Source organism: Pantherophis guttatus, chromosome 2, assembly GCF_059756535.1.
Source record: "Pantherophis guttatus breed Tessera chromosome 2, ASM5975653v1, whole genome shotgun sequence".
Classification (NCBI taxonomy): domain Eukaryota; kingdom Metazoa; phylum Chordata; class Lepidosauria; order Squamata; family Colubridae; genus Pantherophis; species Pantherophis guttatus.
Window position 1 is genome coordinate 198,426,424 of NC_142064.1, and position 24,909 is coordinate 198,451,332.

Genomic DNA, 24,909 nt, shown 5'->3' on the forward strand with positions numbered 1-24,909 from the left:
TTGGCAAACTCTAATCTGGCCTTCCTGTTTTTGAGGCTCACCAATGGTTTACATCTTGTGGTGAACCCTCTGTATTCACTCTGGTGAAGTCTTCTCTTGATTGTTGACTTTGACACACATACACCTACCTCCTGGAAAGTGTTCTTGATCTGGCCAACTGTTGTGAAGGGTGTTTTCTTCACCAGGGAAAGAATTCTTTGGTCATCCACCACAGTTGTTTTCCGTGGTCTCCCAGGTCTTTTGGTGTTGCTGAGCTCACCGGTGCGTTCCTTCTTTTTGAGAATGTTCCAAACAGTTGTTTTGGCCATGCCTAATGTTCTTGCTATCTCTCTGATAGGTTTGTTTTGTTTCTTCAGCCTAATGACGACTTGCTTCACTGATAGTGACAGCTCTTTGGATCTCATCTTGAGAGTTGACAGCAACAGATTCCAAATGCAAATAGCACACTTGAACTCTGGGCCTTTTATCTGCACATTGTAATTGGGGTAATGAGGGAATATCACACACCTGGCCATGGAACAGCTGAGAAGCCAATCGTCCCATTACCTTTGGTCCCTTAACAAGTGGGAGGCACATATGCAAACTGCTGTAAGTCCTACACCGTTCACCTGAGTTGGATGTACATACCCTCAAATTAAAGCTGACAGTCTGCAGTTAAAGCACATTGTGTTTGTTTCATTCCAACTCCATTGTGGTGGTGTATAGAGCTAAAGATGTTAGAATTGTGTCGATGTCCCAATATTTCTGGACCTGACTGTATATCATGTGCTTCCCTTGTTCCAAAACAAACAAGAACAACTGTGTGCCCGGCAACATACATTTTATTTCTTTGGTTCACAATATACCTATGAAGGTATGGCTTCATTAAACAGGTGGCCACTGGTCAGCTTTGACAAAATTGGACAGTTCTCCTCCCCTCAACCATTGAATTGATTATTCTTGTGGTCTTTGCTATTTGCAATATTAAGCTCTTCTGTGGTAACATAGCTATTTTTCCCTAACACAATGTGAGACCTCAGTGAATCCAAAATATCCTTGAAGTTTTCAAAGCAACTGTAACTTCTAGGTTACACATAAGTGACTAACAACAGCTCAGGTAAAATGGGCTTCTACAGCAGTAATTGACTGCTTAATCTTCTCCTCCACAAACAGCTAGCAGTGCTTTGCGATAATCCCCTGAAGTATCCTTCTGAAACAAGGAAAATCAAGTCACACACACAAAAAATCAGAAAATGCATCCAAATCATCATATATGCAAAAATGTAAATGAATTTACTGAGTACCCACTGTGCATATCTTAAACTGGTTTAACAAGCAATGTTATGTACAAAGCACCATGAGAATTGTAGTTCTGCCGGGGAACTCAACTGTACCACTCTTAACCATTAACAGAATTCTTTAAGAAAAATCATAGCTGTTAAACTTACATTAAAACAATATTTCCTTAAAATTCAACCTTCTCCTACCTCATGCCCTCCAGGTGTGTACGATTACTGTTTTCACCTTGCTATTACCCACTGCCACTACAAACACTGAGGTGACCAGATTAGAGTGGGTTCATTTAGCACAGTATTTTTCAAACTTTACAACTTTAAGATGTGTGGACTTCAACTCCCAGAATTCCTCAGCCAGGATGAGAGTTCTGGGAGTTGAAATCCACATATCTTAAAGTTTGAAAAACACTGCTTTAACATCTATTTAGAAAGGTACACTAAGCATGTTCTCTGCAATGATATATTCCTAAAGAAGCCTGATTGAGGAACTAGATCTTTGGATTAAAAATTCCATACCAATCGGAGAAAGGAGAGGGTGTCCCTGATAATGTCAGTGCAGGCAAAGCACCTGATTGAGCAGCTGCTATTCATATACAGGTAGTCCTCGACATATGACACAATTGAGCCCAACATTTCTATTGCTAAGTGAGTTGCCCCATTTTATGACATTTCTTGCCACAGCTGTTAAGTTAGTCACACGGCTGTTAAGTGAATCTGGCTTCCCCACTGAATTTGCTTGTCAGAAGACTGCAAAAGGTGATCACATGACCCTGGGACACTGTCTGAATTTGGATCACGTGACTATGGGGATACTGCAACGGTCATAAGTGTGAAAACCAGTCATAAGTCACTTTTTTTCAGTGCTATTGTAACTTCAAACGGTCACTAAATGAACTGTTGTTAAGTCAAGGATTACCTGTGACTGCTAATAAATGTACCAGTGGTCAAAACAAATACACACTTTAGAGCATGAACTTGTTCTTATATCAACACAGGGTCTCTCTGTGTGTGACACACTCTTAACTTAACCCTACAGATTGATCAGTTTTGTTCTTTTCAGCTTATAGAGTCTCTTTTTGTACACTTGAATTTAATACTCACCCAGGCTGCCATGAGACTAATTAGTCATAGGCAAAAAGTGAGGTGAATGATAAAGGTCAAAGCTCTTATGACACTAAAATAGGCAAAGTGGTGTTCACAAAACCCGAGAGTTTCTTTTACCTCAATCATGTGATGTAGAGACTTGTCATACAGCTCCCAAAATTCACGCCGGATGTTGAGCAGATCAGTTTCGCTCCTTGAAACAATGATCCTGATGAGAGTTTGGTCATCTGTGCCAGCACCCTGAAGAGATTAAAAACGCACCAGGTGGGTGAGAGGCAGGAAGCAGTGGATTTCCACTCACATTATTGCTGCAAAATATTTTGAAGAGATGGCAACAACAACTATAACTTAGCAACAGGATACTTTTGCTCCAACACTTAAAAAGTCCAGGCAACTGAATGCCTGGACTTTATATATATTGCAATATATATATGCATTACTGTTCTAGCCAGGGTTTTTCCTACGTAAATCAAAATGTTTGTATAGCGATAGTTAAGTGACATCCCAAATCACTATTTTCTAGGCTTTATCAGACATTTAAGCAGCATTATGTTGTCTGCTGCAAGACTTAAGGGAGACTAGAATAGATCTATTTCTGCCTTATTTGGCTTCATCGGCTAGCCACACCCTCATTTTATGACTCCTCCATGTAACGGTCAAATATTTATTTTGTTCTTTTTTTTCCGTAGGTCTATATGTGCATTATTGTTCTAGCCAGGGTTAGCTGATGAAGCCAAATAAGGCAGAAATAGATCTATTCTAGTCTCCCTTAAGTCTTGCAGCAGACAACATAATGCTGCTTAAATGTCTGATAAAGCCTAGAAAATAGTGATTTGGGATGTCACTTAACTATGGCTATACAAACATCTTGATTTACGTAGGAAAAACCCTGGCTAGAACAGTAATGCACATATAGACCTACGAAAAAAAAAGAACAAAATCAATATATTTATATATATATATCTATAAGCATTGATAAATCTGAGTTCCCTTCTTTGTAGGTGTCGGGTCACTGTATCTGGCTCCTGCTAGCTTGCTGAATCCTAGTTCTAAAGCTGGGATGACCAAAGGAGAATTTGTCCCTTATGACTGCACCTAAGCTCTTGAAAAGTTTTCTTAAGGAATTCTCTTTATATAAAGGACCGACAAGTTAAGCTTAGCTGGAGCTTCCCCAAAATGTCTCTGTTTATAGCATCAGCTGCCAGAGGTGGGATTCAGCCGGTTCTGCTCGGTTTGGGCAAACCGGTAGTGGCGACCGCGGGAGGCTCCACCCACCTGCCCGGATGTAATGTGCGAGCAAAGAGCATGCGCGGAAGGCCGTGTGCATGCACAGAGGAGGCGCTCACATTTGCGAACAGGTAGGGAAGGTAAGTGAATCCCACCTCTGAGTCAGCTCCCTGTAAATAGGCCATTTCTGGTCTCTTTAAAACCAGAAGAACCAAAATATTTGATTAGTATATTGACTCTTCCTTCCTGGGCAACAACAACAAATGGATGTTTGTTTTTACCTTCATGGACTTGTATAGCTTGTCAGCAAAGAAAGCTTGCTTGTTCTTAACACTCCGCACTTCAGAGAAAGAGGGAGAACAAAGAGGAGAACATGAATGTATTGCCAGGAAATAACCAACAGTTGTCTGCATGCAAAGTATTCTACCTCAGCCACTCCTTGCTCAGTAAATTTCTAAATAAATCTGGTTATAGTATAGCTTTTCATTTAGCAATTGTAAGAAGGAAGGAAGAGAGGCCAAAAAAATCTGGCCATGCAAAATTATGGAACTAAACTTCCAAACAGGGAGGGAGATGGGGGAGGGAGCAATTCCCAAAGATGACTGTTGCAGAAGAAACAGCATGACTCTTTAAGAACTCACAATTATATTATGAGTTGGTTTAATGTTTATGATTAGGCTTCCATCTACCAGTGTCAAGTGCATAAAGTATTATCCTGAATTACAGCTGTGGTTGAAAATAGGGAGAGGGGGCAGAGGGAATGAGGGGCTGTAACCCGGAAAATCAGGGGAAATGAAAAACAAGAAATACAGGCCTTGATGAGATTATTAATAACAGCCGTTGTTAATATGAATCATATTTCTTTTCTTTTTTTTAAGCTTTTCACAAACTGAACTGCATCCCAGTTTCCATCCTTTATGCACATTTTCTGAGTGCAGATTTTCAACTAGAAGGGTGTATCTTCATTGCCATAGTAATGCCTCATAATTTAAAAAAAACAAAACACCAAACAGTTAACAACAGGAACAAAGAACCCAAAAAATTCCCCGCTCAATTCTGTGAATTGCAATAAGAGGGATGATTGGGCAGCCACTTCCTGATCTGCAAGTATGCATGAATGAGGAAGTTTTTTTGGGGCATGGGCAGATGTGGCTTCTTTCTCCACTCTTCTTCAGTACCTGTCTAGCCCCTGGGTGCCATCAGACAGGACACAGAAGAGGCCAGAGAAAAGAAGGCCCATTCCAGTCCAGTGAGGGCATTACAAGCAAGGCAATTGGTTCTTGTAAACCTTGGGGAAGAGAAGAGGTGACAGGTGAGCTAACCAGTGCCCAAGTATACTTGACCATATAAGGGCCAGACAGTAAGCCTGAACAAAAGCCTGGGCTAAAAGAGTCCAATACTCATCACAAATGGCTGAAAATAAGATGAATAAAGGATCGTTCACTTCCACTGAGGTTTCATTACACAGAAACTTAATCTGAGCCAGAAAGAACTTTGCCTGGCCATAGTCACCCTAGGCAACATGAAATGCTCCAGCCAAGAATGACACTTAGATCAATGTTACATTCAAATATAGTCAGCTTTCTAACTTTGAGATGGTACAGAAAAAGCTGAAAATAAGTGATCAGAAAAGTGTTGCATTTTGATATCTGGCCTGTAGAAAATCTCTAGTAATCAGCCCATCCGGGGTTTTTTCCCCCCCAGGGCAATTGGTTTTTTTCCCCCCACGGCTGCATACAATGCTGCACATGCATTCAGTCTCATATATTAATCCAATTTTGCAATATAGCCACATTTTTAGGAAAGACCACTTTCCACAGTTTTACAAGAAGCTTAGGCCAGCTTGCTTCATCTATGCAAATCACAGAAAATTGCTCAACTGTCAAAACATTGCAAGACGAACTTCACTCTGAGAGGTTTTAGTAAAGTCTGCATTCTATATGCAAAAAACAAACAAACAAACATTTCTCTATACTATACAAATACAAAAAAACACTCACCAATAGCTAAAAAGGCATCCCGGACATCTCCGGACATCCGTTTGTTGATGGCATGGGCTACATCATGATTTGTCATCTTAACGAACTCCTGAAAGACTACAAGGATCAAAGGCAGAATGTAAGAAATCTAAATTTCCAATGCAAGATTGGCTTAAAAGATTATTCTGAGTTTCAAGGCTGGTAACAATTAGGGGATACCATGGAAAGCTTGCAGAATAAACTATTAACATTGACAGGGAAGGGCCTTAGCTGATTAAATAAACTTCCTGCCTTTCAATTTTTATGTCCAAAAATGCTGGCTCTTTCCAGCAAAGGAGAATATTCTTTTTCACTTTCTTTATCAAGTTGATTGTACCAGCCCCTTTCCTTCCACTCCCTTAGGTCAGTGGTGAAATCCATTATTTTTTATTACCAGTTGTCTGGGCGTGGCTTGGTGGGCGTGGCTTGGTGAGCATGGCAGGGGAAGGATACTGTAAAATCTCCATTCCTACCCCATTCCATGGGAAAGATACTGAAAAATCTCCATTCCCACCACACTCCAGGGGAAGGATACTACAAAATCCCCATTCCCTCCTCACTCCTGGGGGAAGGATATTGCAAAATCTCCATTCCCACCCCACTCTGGGGCCAGCCAGAGGTGGTATTTGCCGGTTCTCTGAACTACTCAAAATTTCCACTATCGGTTCTCCAGAACCTGTCAGAACCTGCTCGATTTCACCCCTGCCTTAGGTGATACCCCAACACTTTCCCAAAACACAGGGCTACCAGGTCTGGGCTACAAAAATCCAGATAGCCATTAGATGGCAACAACATAAGATAAAGGAAACTTTAACTCTCTGCTGACGTGTTGGGTTTTTTTCACTGTCTAGTTCAGACAGCTCTACCCAAACAACTGTTTCAGGCGACTGCATAGCCTGAAAACATCAGTTACTTTGTGCTTAGTCATGATTATAAACATGGCATACAAACCATACATTTTGGGAGAGTCAGTTTGGGAGATAGTTATAAGTGCTCGATTAGAAACTCTAAGTTCTATTGCTCTTTTAGGTCTGAAAACTGGCTGGGCCAGTCCAAGATGTACATGCTTTTGGTGGAGAAAATAAGAGGCAGGAACATGATGTACATTGCTTTGAGCTGTAAGATATAATCTTTACAACATATCCCTGTTGCCTTCCTACCTCTCCTGAGTTGGGGGTAGCTCTGGGTGCACAAGATGCTCAGGAAGCGGGTCTCAAGGGATGTCGAATCGTCACCAGAAACATCAGACAATTTCTGCAAAATCAATGAAGAATGGAGGGATGGAGGAGGAGAACAACGAAGAACGGGATCTAGCGAATGTCAAAAGTCTGTTTCGGAATAATCAGGTGGTCATAATATTGTTAGGATGCTATATATCTGTTTGTCCAATCTATTTAATTTGATACTAGCATTTTATTCTTCACTACCATGTTTCCCTGAAAGTAAGACCCCGTCTTATATTTTTTTGAACCCTGAAATAAGCGCTTGGCCTTATTGCAATGCCCTCAACAGCCCAATTAGGCTTATTATCAGGGGATGTCTTATTTTGGGGGAAACAGGATACTATTGTGCAGTGACTGAAAATGTTTATCAGCCCAAGCCCCCCATGGAAGTCTTGTATGATATAATGTTTCTCTCCCCAAGTCTTATTCTTTATCAGTAAGTACAGAACATACTGTCATTCATATAGATCTAGTAATGGACCATAAGAATTTCCATGTCAAAAGACCATTACAGAGATAAGAGTCAAATGTAATTCTAAAAAATATGAGCATTTCTCTGTTATGGAGCCTGATCTCTCCCCAATCCCAAGTGAGTATCCAACTGCTTTTCTATTTAGCAAAAAAATAAGGAAATATATATTTTGAATTCATTTTTGTGCACGGTGGGGCAGAGTTCCATAACAAAACACAGGCAAGAATCAATTTTCCTATGGGATTCTTACGCGCAGAGAAATAAACAGCACATTCAGTGGATCAGTACAAATTATTCCTAGTAACTTTAATTCTCTTTATGTGATAGTTAGCAGGCTGTTCCTGGTTGCCCTTTTGCTGCTCTGCAGTAAGTTCAAGATAGTGCTCTTTTTCTCCACTCCTCCAGCTGCACAGTTGGGAAATGAAGCCTAAACAAGCCAACAATGGATAATACAGCCAGTTCTTGTCTAATGACTGCTTAGCAACCATTTAAACTTATGATGGCCTAGTTTTATGACCAGTCACCAAAATTACAATTGTCGCAGAGTCCCATGGTCACCTGATCACTATTTGCAAGCTTCACAGTCAGCTTCTGATAAGCAAAGTCAATGAAGAAGAGGCTGTAAGTTGCAAGTCGCAGTCATGTAATGTCATGCTTAAACAACTGTGGGTGATCTCTTTAATGACTGCAGCAGAACTGATGTGCCCCGTCTTGTGACATTTCACTTAACAACCATGTTGCCAGTCCCAATTGCGGTCATTAAGTGAGGACTGTCTGTAATTCTATCCACACACTTTTTTTTTCAGTCACCTCAGGCTGGGAAGGCACATAAGCCCAGGCAATACAGCACAATATCTGAAATTGGGGAAGCAAATTAATATTGATTTGGAAAATATTATTTTGTGTGAGCCCAGAGAGGCACAGCATCAGCAATCAGATTGGTACTGCATCTCTTTTGTTGTTTCAAACAGCCCGCATGCTTTTCATTCAAAAAGTCTCTGAAATCTTTGGCATTCCTAGTTAAGGGACCTCAGATAAGGCAGACTTTATAAAGACCACTTAAAGACCAGATTACGATAGGCACAGCTGAAAACACACTCTCTCTTTCTCTTTCTTTCTGTCCACTTGATATTCCCAAGCAGACACAATAAAATTATAGAATATATGGACCTTTGGTTGCTATTTTGTCAACCTTGATGTATTCTGCCATTTGTTGACCAAAGAGCTTTCACTGTGATGAGAATCACAGAGCCTTCACTTAATTCATCTCTACCTTCACCCACACTTTACACTTAATGTATTAATTCTACCATTCCCTAAAACCCGATGTACGAAAAGCAAATGCATTTGTAGATCATCCTTCCCCAACCTGCATCTTGCAAATGTGCTAAAGCTGCTTTCAAGAATTTTTAGGCAATGCAGTTGGGAAAACTAGTGGTAAGACATTTAGAACATGTCAAGGAAAAATAAAGGGCAGCACTCACCAGGGTTTCAGCAACCACCTGACGAGAGAGAGGGAGGGAGGGAGAGGAAGGGAACAAGATCAGAGATGGCATGGCACAGGTCATTCCAGGGATTTCATAAATAAATTGGGGCAGTCTAAGATCTCAACATGACATTGGCACCAATTATGGCAACAAAAGGGAGTCCCACTGTCATTTTGTTGATCTGAAGCAATTCTGTATCCCCAGCTTGTTTTAAGCATTGAATAAATACAGAAAGTGTTAGGTTCCCTATGATCTGGCTAAAAAGTTCACATTTGGGCTACTAGCCTCTGCAACTCTTTTTTCCTGCTTATTGAGATGCAGTAGCCACAAGCATCGCTTTCAAAAACATGCAATAGCCTGCAGAAACATTAGAACTCCCTCTCGTGGAAACAGTCCGAACCGCATCACTTCACATTATCCAGAGTTCAATTGGTGACTTATAAATACACATTTGCTCTTCTTCCTGAATCTGGCATGTATTAAAAATGGATTACTTAACCTATTTTAACATTATGTTTAATATGAGTGTCCCTTAACATGGAATTGCAAAAAAAAATATGATGAGTTACGGTTATTACTTTTTGGGAAATGAAAAGCTTCAATTAAAACCCACATTAAAATTTGACATGCATTAATTACCTGCAAAGTGCAACTGGATTCAGACATGATACTAAGGCATTGTCGTGGGTTTAGAGTGTTGTGTGAGCCCATACAATTGCAGCTTACTTAACAAAGCCTAAATAAATCATATGTTCGCATGGTGTTTGTCCCAAATCTGTTCAATATATACAGTATGAGCTCAGAGCAAGAACTCCAATGGAGCTTTTTCACATGCTCTCTACTCCTCTCTCTGTTCTGGAGGTATCCATAGATCATGAAACCCAACATTAACCTATTATCAACTCTAGAATCTCCAAATCTACATTATGGAAGAAAGGCTACAGGCACAGCAGAACCATTCCTGCACATGTGGCTTTACTTACCTGAGCATCAGCATGAGCCTTTGCAAAATCTTCTCCTCCTTCACTGCGGTTACCCTACAGTTAGACATTGAGAGCTATTAATAAGATGAAAAAAATAGGTCCCTGGGAATTGGCCAGAAATTAACATCTTTAAATAATTCACTAGCTTTCTTGGCAGCTACTAGTTTAATTGCCCATAGGCCTGGAGCAATGCTGTGAGCTACAAAATCTGGGCATTTTAAAAATTTGGATGCCCACTAGATGACACCAAAGAATTAGCGTTTTCTGTATTCATTTGCTGCCATATAATTGTTTAGATTTTTGCAGCTGGATCTGATAGCTCCACATGCCATCTACTGCAGAACTATAACTCCCAGCATTCTTTGATGATGATGATATCCATTCAATCAATCCAGTTCTTGACAATTCTATGGACCACCTCTGTCCATATTTTCCAATCTTGTACAGCTTCTTTCAGCCTGGCTGATGTCAGTTTTGATGTCCCGTGTTTTTCGACAGCCTCGTTTCCTTTTCCTGCTGACCATTCTGAGCATAGCTGTTTTTTCCAATGAGTTTGACTGCATGACATAGCCCGAATTTTGCAATTTTGCCCTCCAGTGATACATCTTATTTTATATGCTTCACTACTGGCTTGTTTGTCACTGGCCAAATTTTCTAGAGCAACTGAGCATTGAACCTCACAATATCCAGAGTGCCATATATATTCTGTCCTAGGCAACATGGTCAATTACAGTGCCACCCCCTCATGCTTATTACTAGAAAAGGTCCTCTAGCACTGGTTTTTATCCTTCTTTAACTATGGTACCCTCCCTGCTGCTCATATCCAGCAAAATAAATGACATGGGAGGATATTTATATCTTAAAATGGGGGCATCAATTATGAAAAGAGCACAGGCCTGGGAAGCATATAGTTTATCTCCACTCCTTTTTCAGAAAACACTGTACTGTGTTATTTCTTCAAAATGAGATTTCTATCATTCTTACTGGGGATAAACAAATTATAGCCACCAAATGAATGCTTATCTGAACTCTATCCATGTCCTGAACAATTTTAGATTTTATCACCTTGATGCAAATAGCTTTTTAAAAGTCTGCTGTTGCACAATAAATAAGAACAGAACAGTTTGAAGCAGCTTTCAAGTTCTATGAAGCCTGCTTGCTTTTGGGTGGTGACTATATGAAACCGAGGCAGAAATGGTCATTTGAACCTGTGTCTACTACAGCTCGGCAGCATTATTGTCCCTGCATGCAAAAATACTCATTGAATTGTTTCTTTCCAACTGAATGTACCATTATCAAATGCACAAGATCCTTAATGAATAATAATTAAAATTTTAAAAATGGCAACTTTTAAAGGTGGTTTAACAACTGAATCAGATCATTAGATGTTCAGAAATATCAGACAGAAAACACTTATCTTTAACTAAAGGAGCTTTAAGAATGCATTGGGGGGGGGACCTCTTACCAGCGCCAGAGAGACTAGGATCCTTTTGAAATGTCCTGAAGTGTCAGAACTCAGTGCGTCCTCCAAAGATTTATGATAAGCTGGAAAAACACAAAAGCAGAAGAAAATGTTCAAAGACACTCCTGATTAAAATGTAATTCTTGGTGATTAAAAAGATACACCCATGTTGTTTTCTTTTTAAAAATGTAAATTGGATTGCCATCATGTTTTTTGACTTTCAGTCTAGCCCCGTGATGGTGAACCTATGGCATGCGTGCCACAAGTAGCATGCAGAGCCATCTCTCCGGGCACGCGAGCTGTCGCCCGTTGCTCTTCCGGGTTCCAGGGCGCCGGCCAGCTGGTCTTCACGCATGCAGGAGCGCCAGAAATTGGAAGAGCAGCCGCCCGGTGCGCATGTGTGCACTGGGAAAATGATCTTCCGGTTTCCGGTGACTGCATGCGCACCAGCCACCTGGTCTTCGCATGCGCATGCGACTGGGTGGCCGGTGCGCATGTGTGTGCCAGAAACTGGAAGATCATCTTCCTGATGCGCGCATGCGCATTGGGCGGCTGCTCTTCTGGTTTCCAGCACACGCGCCCCCCCCCTTTCAGCACTCAATGCCAAAAAGGTTCACCAACATTGATCAAGCCTGTATCCCTGAGATTTTCCAGTGTTCTCCTCTTCAAAAATTACCTACTGTATGCCTGGCCCTCCTTAATCCTTCAAGGTCAACTATATGCAGACTTAACCCTAGAAAACATCCATCGAAGTACTGGTTCCAGTTCTTAGTATGTGAATTAATTAATTAATTAATTAATTAATTATTTATTTATTTATTTATTTATTTATTTATTTATTTATTTATTTATTTATTTGTCAAATTTCTATACCGCCCTACTCCCAAAGGACTCAGGGCGGTGAACAGCCAAGATAAAATACAGATAATACAAATATTTAAAAAATCCCTTAAAATTATTAAATATTTCGGCCGAAACACAGATTAAAACACCCAATTTATAAAATCACAAATTAAAAAATTTAAAAAATTTAAAAAATGGGAGTTAGGCCAGGCCAGCTTGCTGAAATAGAAAAGTTTTGAGAGCACGGCGAAACATGCGCAGGTCCGGGATCTTCCGTATCTCTGGGGGGAGCTCGTTCCAGATGGTAGGTGCCCCCACAGAGAAGGCTCTCCCCCTGGGGGCCGCCAGTCGACACTGTTTGGCCGACGGCACCCTGAGGAGCCCCTCTCTGTGGGAGCGTACTGGTCGGTGAGAGGCTATTGGTAGCAGAAGGCGGTCTCGTAGATACCCCGGTCCGATGCCATGGAGCGCTCTAAAGGTGGTAACCAAAACCTTGAAGCACACCCGGAAGACCACCGGGAGCCAGTGCAGCTCGCGCAGGAGGGGGGTCACATGGGAGCGCCACGTCGCTCCCATAACCACCAGCGCGGCCGCATTCTGGACCAGCTGGAGCCTCCGGTTGCTCCCCAAGGGGAGCCCCATGTAGAGAGCATTGCAGTAGTCCAAGCGGGAAGTAACGAGAGCATGAGTGACCGTATTTAACGAGTCCCGATCCAGAAAGGGACGCAACTGGCGAATCAGGCGGACCTGATAAAAAGTCCCCCTGGCCACGGCCGTCATGTGCTCTTCTAAAGACAGCCGTGAGTCCAGGAGGACACCCAAGTTGCGAACCCTCTCCGTGGGGGCCAGTGACTCGCCCCCAATAGTCAGTGATGGCACCAACTGACTATATCGGGATGTCGGAAACCACAGCCACTCGGTCTTGGATGGGTTGAGCCTGAGTCTGTTTCTCCCCATCCAGATCCGCACGGCCTCCAGGCATCGGGACATCACTTCAAGGGCATCATTGGGGTGGTCCGGGGTCCGGAATAGGATATTCACATGGAATGAAGCCCATGAAAAACTTTATTCTGAGTAGCTTCCCCTTAAAGGTCAGTAGCTTCTAACCTTGATCTGATGCAAAAACAGACTAATATGAGAGGTGACTATTTCCTTTGAGTCAGGCTCAATTCCTGCTATTTATAAGGACAATCTACCTTGCTTTTTTTTGCCAATATAGCAGTGATTTGCCATCCTGTTAGATTGGGAGCCCTATAGAAAACACCAATGTGTAAGCAAGCAAGTAAATAAAATGTGTACTGACAAAATTTAAGCATTTATTACAGCAACTGATAAATACTTTCCTGATTCTTAGTCTCCCTCCTACATCCATTTGCCCCTTAAAAATTATTGAAGAAACTCTTTACCTTCTTTGTAGGCTGCATTAATTGCTTGAATCTGTTCGTTATTCCGTGTGGCCAAAATTTCAATGAGAGCACTCTCATCAGTACCAGCTCCCTGGAGTGATGTAAAGATATTTGATCGTTTAGTCATTGTTAATATTTCAGGTCAGCTGAGTGCTCACATTTGTAGGGAATGCCTAGTGCATCGATTTCCTGATATTTCAACTTCTGGAAAAAAAAGTGGTTGGCTCAGAACTGAATCTACGTATCAGCCTGAGCTGGCAATCTTTAGCAAGAAGGAAATCCCTCATTCTCTCAAGATAAAGAGATAAAGGCAAAAGAAGGAGTTTTTCTTCTCTCCTCCGTATGGGTTAAATTTATCTTTCTGTTCTTCAAATACTATATGAAAAAGAAATCTGCTCTACCTCCATAGCTTTCTTCAGTTGCTTTGCATCATAGAAGGCTGGTGCCATCATCAGTCCAAGAATAACCTTCGCCAAAGGTCCAGATATTTCAGATTTCAGGTCTGCCATAAGGTCCTATCACAGGAGACGCTCATGAAGTAAAACAAATTGGAAACTCCAAAGAAGTATAGCCAAATTAGACACAGGACATTTAACAATGACTAGAAACCCATTATTGACTTTTTGCAGGAAACAGTAAAAATGATATATGGTTTTGAGGATTAGAATAAATATAACACATTATAGAGAAAATGTAAACGATGCTATAATCATAGAGTAAGACGTTAACTTATATTTATACTTATAATTTCATTATATGAGGTGCAATGACAATAAAGTAAACTAACTAAACTAACTATAACTGCAATAAAAAAAACTAGAAGCCTTTTCTTTAAAACCCTTTCTTTGATCGCTGCATTTTCCTTCCTTCCTTCCTTCCTTCCTTCCTTCCTTCCTTCCTTCCTTCCTTCCTTCCTTCCTTCCTTCCTTCCCTCCCTCCCTCCCTCCCTCCCTCCATCCATCCCTGTATTCAAAATTCTAATAAAATTTTATTTAAAAGAAGAAGAAACTCCAAAAAAACCTGATGCCAGTCAGGAAGACAATGCTTAGAAGAAAGGCTCTGACATAATATGACGGGGGAAGGATTGGCCACTTGTGGCCACCCAATTATTTTTAAATTTTATCTCACATCAGTCCAGCAAGTATGGTCAACAGTGAGGCTTTACAAAACGAAAGTCCATCTACTTCCATTGGGCTGCATATTACTCTCAGGTGCATTAAATCTGTGTTAATAATGCATGCAATATTCTGGAGCATGAATGTTATCCTGTGATTAGAGCAGGAAGGAAGAATGGCAGCAAACAGAGAAAATATGCTTTGACTTAAGAACAGACTCTAGCTGTAGTTGCCTCCACATGCAGGTAGAGCTTAATAATAAGAGCTTAATAATTATTGGTTTCATAAGAGGCTTTTCTCCAGAGTCAAAAACTGCATACTGATTAAAAGTAATCTGTAATTAAAAATACAAGTCCCAAAATAGTTACACACTGTATCCCTCAACACTCTTCTGCTAGACACAAGGAAGATACTGTACATAACTCAACTCATCCTTTTCATCTCCTGCCTAAAACTGTCAACTGAAGGTTAGGCATTCAGACAGGTCTGAACAAGATGGTAAAAGATGACCTCCTTTTTTTAAAAAAAAAGACCAATAGACATTGATGGTGATTTGAGTAATAGATTGGTCCATGATATCTAACAAGGAGGGAGAATGACTTTTTAATATATTTTTTCCATCCTGAATGCCTCATGCAAATAATTTTATGACACAAAACAAACAAAAGCTTCAGAAAGATAATGGGGGAGTAATTTCCCAAGTATTATAATCATGCTCTTCTTTGCTCTCTCCTGTGCAGCTAAATTTTCTGTTTTCCTTTTTTAAAAAGAAGAATGAATGTTGGCACACTGACTTCCAGCATACCTTACATATTTATATCCGCATCCTGAAATCTACAGACCGTAATATGCGTTCAGCTAAACACACGCACACACATCATAGATTTGAATTAGCAGTTGAAATGGTTATGCAGTCAGTTCAGTGAGGCAGTAGATGTGATGTGCCGGTGCCTGGAGGCTGTGAGGATCTGGATGGGAGTCAACAGGCTCAGACTTAACCCAGACAAGACCGAATGGCTCTGGGTATTGCCCCCTAAAGACTATGTTGATTGTCCATCCTTGGTTATGGGGGGTGAGAAAGTGCCCCCCTCAGAACGGGCTCGCAATTTGGGTGTCCTTCTAGACTCACAGCTGAGACTGGAACAACATCTGACAGCTGTAGCTAGGGAGACTTTTGCACAGATCCGTCTGGTGCACCAATTGCAACCCTACTTGGATCAGGAGGCTCTCTTCACAGTCACTCATGCCCTTGTCACCTCACAGTTAGATTATTGCAACGTGCTCTACATGGGGCTACCCTTGAAAAGTGTTCAGAGACTACAGTTGGTCCAGAATGCAGCCGCGCGAGTTATAGTGGGTGCGCCTAGATACACCCACATTACACCAATTCTCTGCGAGCTGCACTGACTCCCTATTGGTCTCCGGATGCAATTCAAGGTGTTGGTCATTACCTTTAAAGTCCTATATGGCTCAGAGCCAGGCTATCTTTGAGACCGCCTTCTACCACATAGCTCCCAGAGACCGGTAAGATCCCACGGAGTCAGTCTCCTCCGGGTCCCATCAGCTAAACAATGTCGGCTGCGCGGGCCCACGGGGGAGGGCCTTCTCTGTGGCTGCCCCAGCTCTCTGGAACCAATTACCTCCTGAGGTCCGGACCGCCCCCACCCTATTGGCCTTCCGCAAAGTGGTGAAGACCTGGCTCTTCCGGCAGGCCTGGGGCCGTTGATCTTGTTATAATGATCTTGCGAGACCCGGCCACGAATTGGAGTACATGTGTTTTAACATTTTAAACGTTTTTAATGTTTTAATGGTTTTTTTTTAACATTTTTTATGGGATTGTTCGCATTGTTTTATTCTTTGTTGTAAGCTGCCTAGAGTCCTTTGGGAGTTGGGCGGCATAGAAATGCGACAAAATAAATAAAGAAAGAAAATAAATATGCAGAAGATCTAGAAGGCATCTAATTGGGGAAGGCAACCAAGGAAAGAATGATCTTAATTCTTTGTTTTTAAAAGTAACACCAAACTTAAAATAGGCCATCTATAAGAGTTATTGCATAAGAGCTCCTGCAATAAATAAACCAATTGAATGTTGGAGAAAGGGAATGAGATACAAAAAAAGAGATTGTACTAATTACCCGGCCGTAATGAGACTTGTATGCTTTTATGATATCTTGCCTCTGGTCATTACTCCTCTGCGTGACAACTTCAATGATGGCATCTTCATCTGTGCCTGGAACCCAGTAAACAGAACACATTCAACCATTTTTTTTCCAGTTCAGTAACATTTAATCTTGACTCTTGCACTTAGTCAGGGAAGTAATTCCAAAAAAGAACAAAAAGGAAATTGTCCACCACTGGGATAAGAGAGCGGATACTCTTTTTAAGATCAATCACTCAGTTAACTGCCTACGGGATATATCTTATCCTATTATTTTCTGACCCCTTACAAACTCACCATCCTTAAGAGTTTGTTTCAGCCCTATATAACTGACTGAAGAAAAATCAAATCAGTGCATAAGCATATTTGCTCAGTAACCAATTTCGTTGTATATATGATGTACAATGACAATAAAGACTATACTACTATACTCGCAGGACTTTGCTTCTGGTTTCTGTGTGGAAAATTCCTGAATTATTCCTGCAGGGTATAATTTACTGCAGTGTGCTCAGATGGTTACCACATGGCCCTATAGACTGTAACCTCATTCCTGTCTTAAAAATAGATTTGGGAGTGGCAAAGAGAAACACACTTAAGCAGATTGAGATGCGGCTGCATATGAACTATTACCATTAATACAACTTAAGCCCCAAGCATGCTCATGCTATTCAATGCAAGCCATGATCTCTAACTTGTCAAATACTTTGCATGCCCACATCTTACTGATTACAGTTGTTATAGAGCAGGAAGGAGTATGACTGTTGGGGTTCTTTGAAACAGCTCCTTCCTGGGGAATAACTTCCCGCCCCCCAAAGCAAGGATGGCCCCCCTCCCCCGAGAAGGATGGCCTTCTCGGAGGTAAAATGTGGCTTTTCCAGAAAGCTTTTGGGGATTAATTATATACATCACAGGGCCATACCAAACAAATCTTAGTTCACTGATTTTACTATCTAATTTGAGAGGTTAGATTTTGGATTTTATCATTTTAATGAATAAAAATATATCTTATAATACTGTGTTTATTTTTTAAGATCTGTAAGCCACCTAGAGTCTGTTAAGTTTCAGGAAGTGAACAAGTCTCCTAAATAAATCAATGAACAAATGCAATATAGTTTATGGTATTCTGAATAAATGCCCAGGGAATGCCTCTTACTGAGCAATATAGAAGCATAACAAATAGAAACAAAATCATTCAGCTGTTTCTAGACATCACTCTGAATATATTCTTCATTTTCTTCCTACCACATTGAACTTAAACAGGATGGCATGAGCTAATGACAGAGTATCAAGACTAGACAATGGCTTGAGAGGCCAATGGGTTGTCAAAAATCTGAACCTTGAGCATTTTTCTTAACTACAATGAGATGTTGATACAACAGTGCCATCTCCTGGGTCTTAGAGGAAGCAGTAGAATATCATTTGGTCACTGTCAGTATCTAACAGGATGCAAGGACTCTGCATTGATATGGTTTTTATGGAGCAGTTTTTATGGAGCATTTGCTGCCTGGATGACTTGCAGATGGTGTCCGATCACCAGAACCATCCTTCTCTTTCCAGAATCACAAAATCAGAAGAGTAACCAGGTTTGTTCTGAAAGATACTTCTTTCATGAATGAAGATTCAGGAATATGACCAACACCTCAAAATATATTTTTCATAAATATAGTAAGCAGGCCTCTAAGAGTAATGCAACTGCTTTCTTCCAACATTTGTGGGGTTTTGTTTTTTTTCATTTTATGTTTATTTAATTTTAAAATGATATTCCTTTTTGCATTATACAGTTATACAGCCTTGTATCAAACATAATTAAATGGCATAACAGATCTAGCAATATACTTCGCAATTGTATATTGTCTTCCCTAAAATACATAGGCAGTTGTGATGTGCAGCAAGTTCAGCATTGTACACTGCTGGCATTGCATTGGCTTCTCTTTCACGGCTGCCTAGGATTTACTCAGATTATTCAATCCCTCCAATCAGCTACATGAAGCAAATGGCCTGAGAGAGAACCATAAGCCACTGATAGCCAAGAAATGTTTTAGAGCGGTGGTTCTCAACCTTTTCTTTATCACAGACCAGGGGTGAAATCCAGCAAGTTCTGAAAGGTTCTGGAGAACCGGTAGCGGAAATTTTGAGTAGTTCGGAGAACCGGCAAATAACACCTCTGGCTGGCCCCAGAGTGGGGTGGGAATGGAGATTTTGCAATATCCTTCCCTCAGGAGTGGAGAGGGAATGGGGATTTTGCAGTATCCTTCCCCTGCCACACCCACCAAGCAAGGTTGAGGTGTAAGTTACATTGTTCCTAGAATGTGACTGGAGATGAGCAATTGCCTACATTTTAAAAGCATTCAGCTAACAAAGCCTGCCTTAGGAAGAAATCTGGCCACGCAATAATGCTTCCTATCTGGAAAGTCTACAAATGTTATTACTTTATCACTGAATAAAAAGAAGAGTGATTTTTCTTGCTCTGCATCAGCACATTGCAGAGGGTTACTTACCAAGTCCCTTCATAGCTTTCCTGAGCACTTTTGCATCACCATCAGCATTGAAATTTGCAGCTGGACAAATGGTTCCTTTCATCTGCAGAAAAGTAAGAGTAGTTTAAATTAAAATTATGTATTTTAAAAGGGGAGAGGTGCAGAAAGAGGGCCAAGCAGAAGGGCGTCCAAATAAGGCACCCCCATCTGTTTCCTAACAGTTGCTATTTTATTTAAAACAAAGGAAATATAATAAAACAATTGGAGAACAGCTGGATAAATTCCATGCTCATGCATCTCCCAGTCAGCATGTGGAAGGCATCTTGCAACGATATTTCAAATTCTCAATGCCTGCTTCTGATTACATCAGCAATCTTCTAGACATTAATTCAAAAAGATGTGATTTCTTTAGGACTGACTCTCCAAACGTTTTACATGCAAAAAGCCTAGGATGAATTCACAGAGCCCGTTCCAGTGATTACATACAGTAATCTAAGCATCGTCTGTTTCCTTGTATTAGGCAGTAACAAGTCATAATGGAAGAATAGTCTGAGAAAGGAGCAGGTTTAAATAATCCAATAACATGGGGCATTTGTGAATTCACCCTTTAAAAATAATTAGTGAAATGTTTAGTAAGTTGAATAGCTCACACAGCAAAACAAGCAAAGGAAGAAAACCCATCTATTGCTAATCTGATTTTGTAACAGAAGCTATGGATTGTTTCCTTAACATAGCTCTAAGGATCCATATTGCAGATGCATTTATGAAGCTGCAGTGATTCTGCTGGGTGTGTATGGGCACTTACAATAAAGCACTTCCACTGGACTGTTTTTTAGTTTTATCATCAGATATCCTATTATACTAGGGAATAAGCAATATCTTCAAATGTTAATTCCTAATGATGCGGAAAACCAAGGAAGGGGAAAATAATTTTTCTAACTATGAATGCATATTAGTTAAAGTGGCATGTTTAGAAAATATTAGAAAGGGAGAACTGTGGAGTAGGCAAGATATCCAAGAGGTCCAGAGCATTAGCAGCGGATAGAGTGAAGCAGTTGTAGTTTTGAGCCAGCAAGCCACAGGTAGGGGAAGGGAAGGCTGGCTTCTAACCTCCACTTTGGCCACTGCACTAAGTTCCCACATCTGATAGGCCACCTGCGCAGCTTCAGGGAAGAACTCACCTGCAGCACTGGAAGGGGAGGGATGGAAAGATACAAGATGGATGACATATGCAGAGACACAGTAAAACGTGAAGATGCAGATCCTGTGCAAATTAGCTGGTGCCAGTCACACTGTCCCATCCTTCCCCTCCCACCTAAATTCCTAAACAACATCTATCTATCTATCTATCTATCTATCTATCTATCTATCTATCTATCTATCTATCTATCTCTTCCGTAATAACTTGGTACATTTTTATAAGAGGCATGGTAGAAAGCAGGCTAGTTGATGTGTTTGCCATATTTCCTAAGAAAAAGGTGAAGGCCTTTTTTTTCTTCTCTCTTTGCAAAAGGCAACTACAGTGCTTCTTAATTCGTAGTAGGATCATAGGGAAATTATTAAAAGCTGTAAAACCTTAATTAGGCCCAATCTTGATTGAGCTCAAACTTTTGCTTTTGAATAAAAAGGAAACATCAATATAGCTTTGGGCTTTGAATGAAAAGATGGAAGACAATGAATGAAGGTACCCTTTATATCAAATGTATCCTGGAAGGCTACTTCTTCAATTGAATACTTTATTTCAATGTCATTTGAGAATTGCATAAATAGTACATGAATAGGGTAATGCAAGTGATTCTAGGATCTCTTTAAAATAAAATGTATTAGTATTGCTGTTATTCCACTCTTCTCTGCATTGATTTCCATACTATGTAAAAGATACACTGGTAGTCCTCGTGCTTAGTAAATCATTGGTCATCCAATATTGGTCAGCACCAATATTGACATATGCAACTTGCCCAAGCCATCCTCCCATCCATTCTTCTACTTTCTAGGTGTCCCAACTACATTACTTAACATTTGTAGCAATCACAACTGTGGTGAGAGTTAACATTTAATGTATCTGAAATGCAATAGGTTAGAGAAGGCTGATCCAAAGTGTACATAAAACCTTTAAAACCTCACAGGTTCAACTACTGAATTTGGGCAGTAACAGTATATACCCACATACTGGATCAAGTTCTGATCTGGAGTTATAGAGAAAGAGAGAGGAAGCCGAACCTCCTTAGATCTAGTTTATGGAGGCTTATTCATGCAAAAAGATAATAATAGTTGTTTGCTGATCAGAGCATTTCAAAACACATAGCAATATGCTCCTACTGCATTTTGTGGCCAAGGTATTATGATTAAAAACACATTATAATATGGTTAATTATGTGCTATCAAGACTGGGTCAACTCTTAGTAACCACATAGATTTCCCCCATAATTATAATATGAACATTAAGAGTGTTTTAAAAGGCTCGAAGTCCTTCCAAGCAGACAAACACATATTTATTCTGTCAACAAAAACTGAGGTGAAGGGCCTGCTGTCCAAGGATAGTTCAACTGACCATGCTCAGATGAAAAATCTCACTTTCTAGAAAAAACTACTGAAATTTTGGGGGAAGGTTTTGTTATGATAGAAACTAGCCCTGCAAGAAGAAAAAAATCATATTCCACTTGGGAAATAATATTATTAGAGGTACAGGCCCAAAAAGAGTTTCAGAGCAACCGAGGGCCATTTAAAAAGCATTCCTCCCCCACAAGAATCCATGCTTCAGAACTGAACTTACTCATCATCTCCCCCACACAGCTTCAGTAGTGCTTTTTTGTAATCACCTGATGTATCACTCTGTAAAAGGGAGAGAGGAAAACTCAGCTCTTCACAATTATAACCAAAGTGCAAATCATCCTTAAAATGAAAGTTATATTACCTAAATAGCAACCTAAGCATTCACAAAAGAAAGTTTAACCCAATCATCTCTCTCTAAGGCTGCCTGAATCATTCTGTGCTGACGATCTCTTCCAAGCATAACGTGAAGAATGAGATACCAGATACCTTCAGGAGCACTAGATCCCTTCTTAATAATATTCAGTGCATTATAAATACAAACAAAACACTATGATAAATTTCACACACCCTCTGCAGTGCAAATATACAGTATTTACCTCAATCATATGATGCAAAGATTTTTCATACTTAGTCCGGAATATTTCCCGAATATCCAACATATCAATCTCACTCCGTGCCACCATGATGCGAATCAGTGTGTTATCCCTTGTCCCAAAACCCTAGAATGAATAATTTAAGGTCACAAAAATCCCAAAGGGACATGGGATGTTCAAAAGTTTTAATGAATACAGATATTTATAGATGATGCTAGAATCCAATGAGAGGCTATTCCAAATCGTTATATGCATCACAAAACAACTTCAAAGGCTTTTTCTTCTTTCTACATGTGACTTGTATAATTGTTCGTCTATCAGTTGAATTCATTATTTTTCAAAATGTCAGATATCATATAAATAACACATGCTATCTATGCCTCATAACTTTAGGAAAATCAGACTTTCTTCAGCCATGGAAAAATTTATAGGGCATCCTAGACAAAATATTGCTGGAATATTTCAAATAATGTTTATAAACTATTAGCCCAACTGAAAGGAACTGATTCATCATTTACAATAGTTTTATTAGCAGGAGAATACGGCAACATTTTCTAAAGTTATTAACTATAATGGTGATAACTGATTAATACTCTTATGTCAATATTGTTTAACCTTTATTTTATGATAAATTGATTATATTTTATTCTTCATTAATTGCATGTTATTCTGAATATGTTCCTCCAAATATGGCTTGTTAATACTATTTGCTAAAGTCAATGTTTGGCTAAGAAATTAATGAAAAACCTTGTATTAGAAATATGGATTATATTAAAACACATTTTCTTAATTTTCTCGTTCTCTGAACTTTTTTAAAACATCAAACATTTATTTGTGTCACTCTTTGTACCAATGCCAATTACACATTACGCCAATAATGAATTGTGACTGGTGAAAGCTAAAGCAAGTTGCTTCTTGTTGTAATAACATTTATGATACAAACTTGGCTGTTTAAATAGACTTAATTTATTCAGTGACTCCAAAACCCCTTTTCAAAAACATGTGGTGGCATAATATCCTGTGCACAGTTAGAATCTGCATAGTTGAGCTGACACAGATTCAAAGCACACTTGTTAAGGCTAGCATCTCACTTTTATGAACTATCATAGTAAAGGTCACAAGGTATAATTATTAAAATTGGCTGAGTGTTCATTCCCTGGAACTAAATAGGTGGACGTGAATTTAAATTTCAATTCAATGTTTTAATCTTGATACTAGAAAAGTCCAAACAGTTAAAATCTAGAGAAAGCAGCAGTGGTCCTCCTAATGTTCAGAAGATACATATAGTAGGAGACAAAAGCTACTCTCCGGAATACCTGGAGTGATACTCACCTTCATTGCTTTGAACAATCTTTCAGCAAAGTACTCAGCTGTACTCCTGATATTTTTCACTGTGGAGAGAGCGTTGGGAGAGAGTTTTAGGTCTGTGGGTCAAAAATGCATTTCTGGAAGCTCTTCAAAACCTACTGTCTGGCATCATATATGATTTTTAAAAAATGCTGTTCAATCTTGCACTGTGATGCACTTCTGAGTAGAGTTACAGGCAGCCATTCCCTCCTCTTGGAACACCTAATCACATGATTTCCAACATGATTTCCATATGCTCAACTCACAAAGAAAATGCTGTACCTTAAATGTTATTGCCAAGTTTTATTCTGAACAACCCAAATTTGTCTCTGCACTTACAACTACTACCTTTGACCATGAATGTGTGATTATTAGCAATCAGAGAAAGAGATACCCACCCCTTTCCTATTTCTATCTCAAAAAAAATCTATGAATTTGCTAGATGTTTGGAAATCATCTACATCTTTCTCATAGAAGTAAGTTACAGGCATTCTGTATCTTCCTCATCTTAGTCAAAGTTATTTCATCCTGAAGAAGAATTGAGATATATATAGTCTCCCAATGGGCAGCAATGGCAGCAGGGAGCTTGCTGGCTGCTGGAGGAAAAAAAGCCTAGAAACTAGTGGATTGGGATTTCACTGAACTAGGGCTGCAGAAAAATCTTGGTTTACATAGGAAGAACCTGGCTAAAGAGAAATACACATACACAGAGGATTTAATTTCATTTTTGAAGTCCCTTCATGCCTGCTTCTGTTCTTCAAAAATACTTTATAAGATAGGATCCAGCTCACCTACAGCCAGCATCAATTTTTCAAAGTCCCCAGATAGTTCTCCTCGGATGCTCATCTCAATGGATTTTCCCGAAATCTTCTGATACTCATTAAAGACTGAAAAAAGTGGGAAATAGATAGGTATTCTGTCTATCTCATACACACACATGCATTTGGCTCATTGATATATCAAAAGCATCTTTGGCTGAATTTGAAATGACACCTGTCTGATATAGAGCTACCTCATTATGTAACTTGAATGGAATACTTAACATTACTGCCATTTCATAGTGTTTAAAATGGGGATTAGGAGCATCATGCACCCATTACTACTAGAAGAATCCCTGTAACTATAATTACGTGTAACAGATTTTTTTTAAAAAACCAAGTCTCAGGA

At 39.9% G+C, this 24,909-nt stretch overlaps 1 protein-coding gene across 8 annotated transcripts in view; it reads right to left on the reverse strand.

Annotated features, from left to right (window-relative positions):
- Positions 1-803: 803 nt before the first annotated feature.
- The window catches only part of ANXA6 (annexin A6), a 45,209-nt gene continuing 21,103 nt past the window's right edge, over positions 804-24,909 (reverse strand). For 2 of the 8 annotated variants that reach the window (XM_087887516.1, XM_034402192.3), the window contains exons 10-26: positions 24,534-24,629; positions 23,728-23,786; positions 22,399-22,521; positions 22,023-22,081; positions 20,360-20,438; positions 19,271-19,352; positions 16,750-16,844; positions 13,901-14,014; positions 13,500-13,590; positions 11,254-11,333; positions 9,789-9,842; positions 8,803-8,820; positions 6,784-6,877; positions 5,606-5,701; positions 3,887-3,945; positions 2,496-2,618; positions 804-1,186 (exon numbers count right to left, since the gene is read on the reverse strand). In XM_087887516.1, the coding sequence (XP_087743642.1) occupies positions 1,130-1,186; positions 2,496-2,618; positions 3,887-3,945; positions 5,606-5,701; positions 6,784-6,877; positions 8,803-8,820; positions 9,789-9,842; positions 11,254-11,333; positions 13,500-13,590; positions 13,901-14,014; positions 16,750-16,844; positions 19,271-19,352; positions 20,360-20,438; positions 22,023-22,081; positions 22,399-22,521; positions 23,728-23,786; positions 24,534-24,629 (1,379 nt within the window). In that variant the 3' untranslated portion in view covers positions 804-1,129. Of the gene's footprint in view, positions 1,190-2,495; positions 2,619-3,886; positions 3,946-5,605; positions 5,702-6,783; positions 6,878-8,802; positions 8,821-9,788; positions 9,843-11,253; positions 11,334-13,499; positions 13,591-13,900; positions 14,015-16,749; positions 16,845-19,270; positions 19,353-20,359; positions 20,439-22,022; positions 22,082-22,398; positions 22,522-23,727; positions 23,787-24,533; positions 24,630-24,909 lie in introns of all 8 variants that reach the window. The other 6 variants (XM_034402182.3, XM_034402176.3, XM_087887519.1 and 3 more) reach the window with 3 other exon arrangements.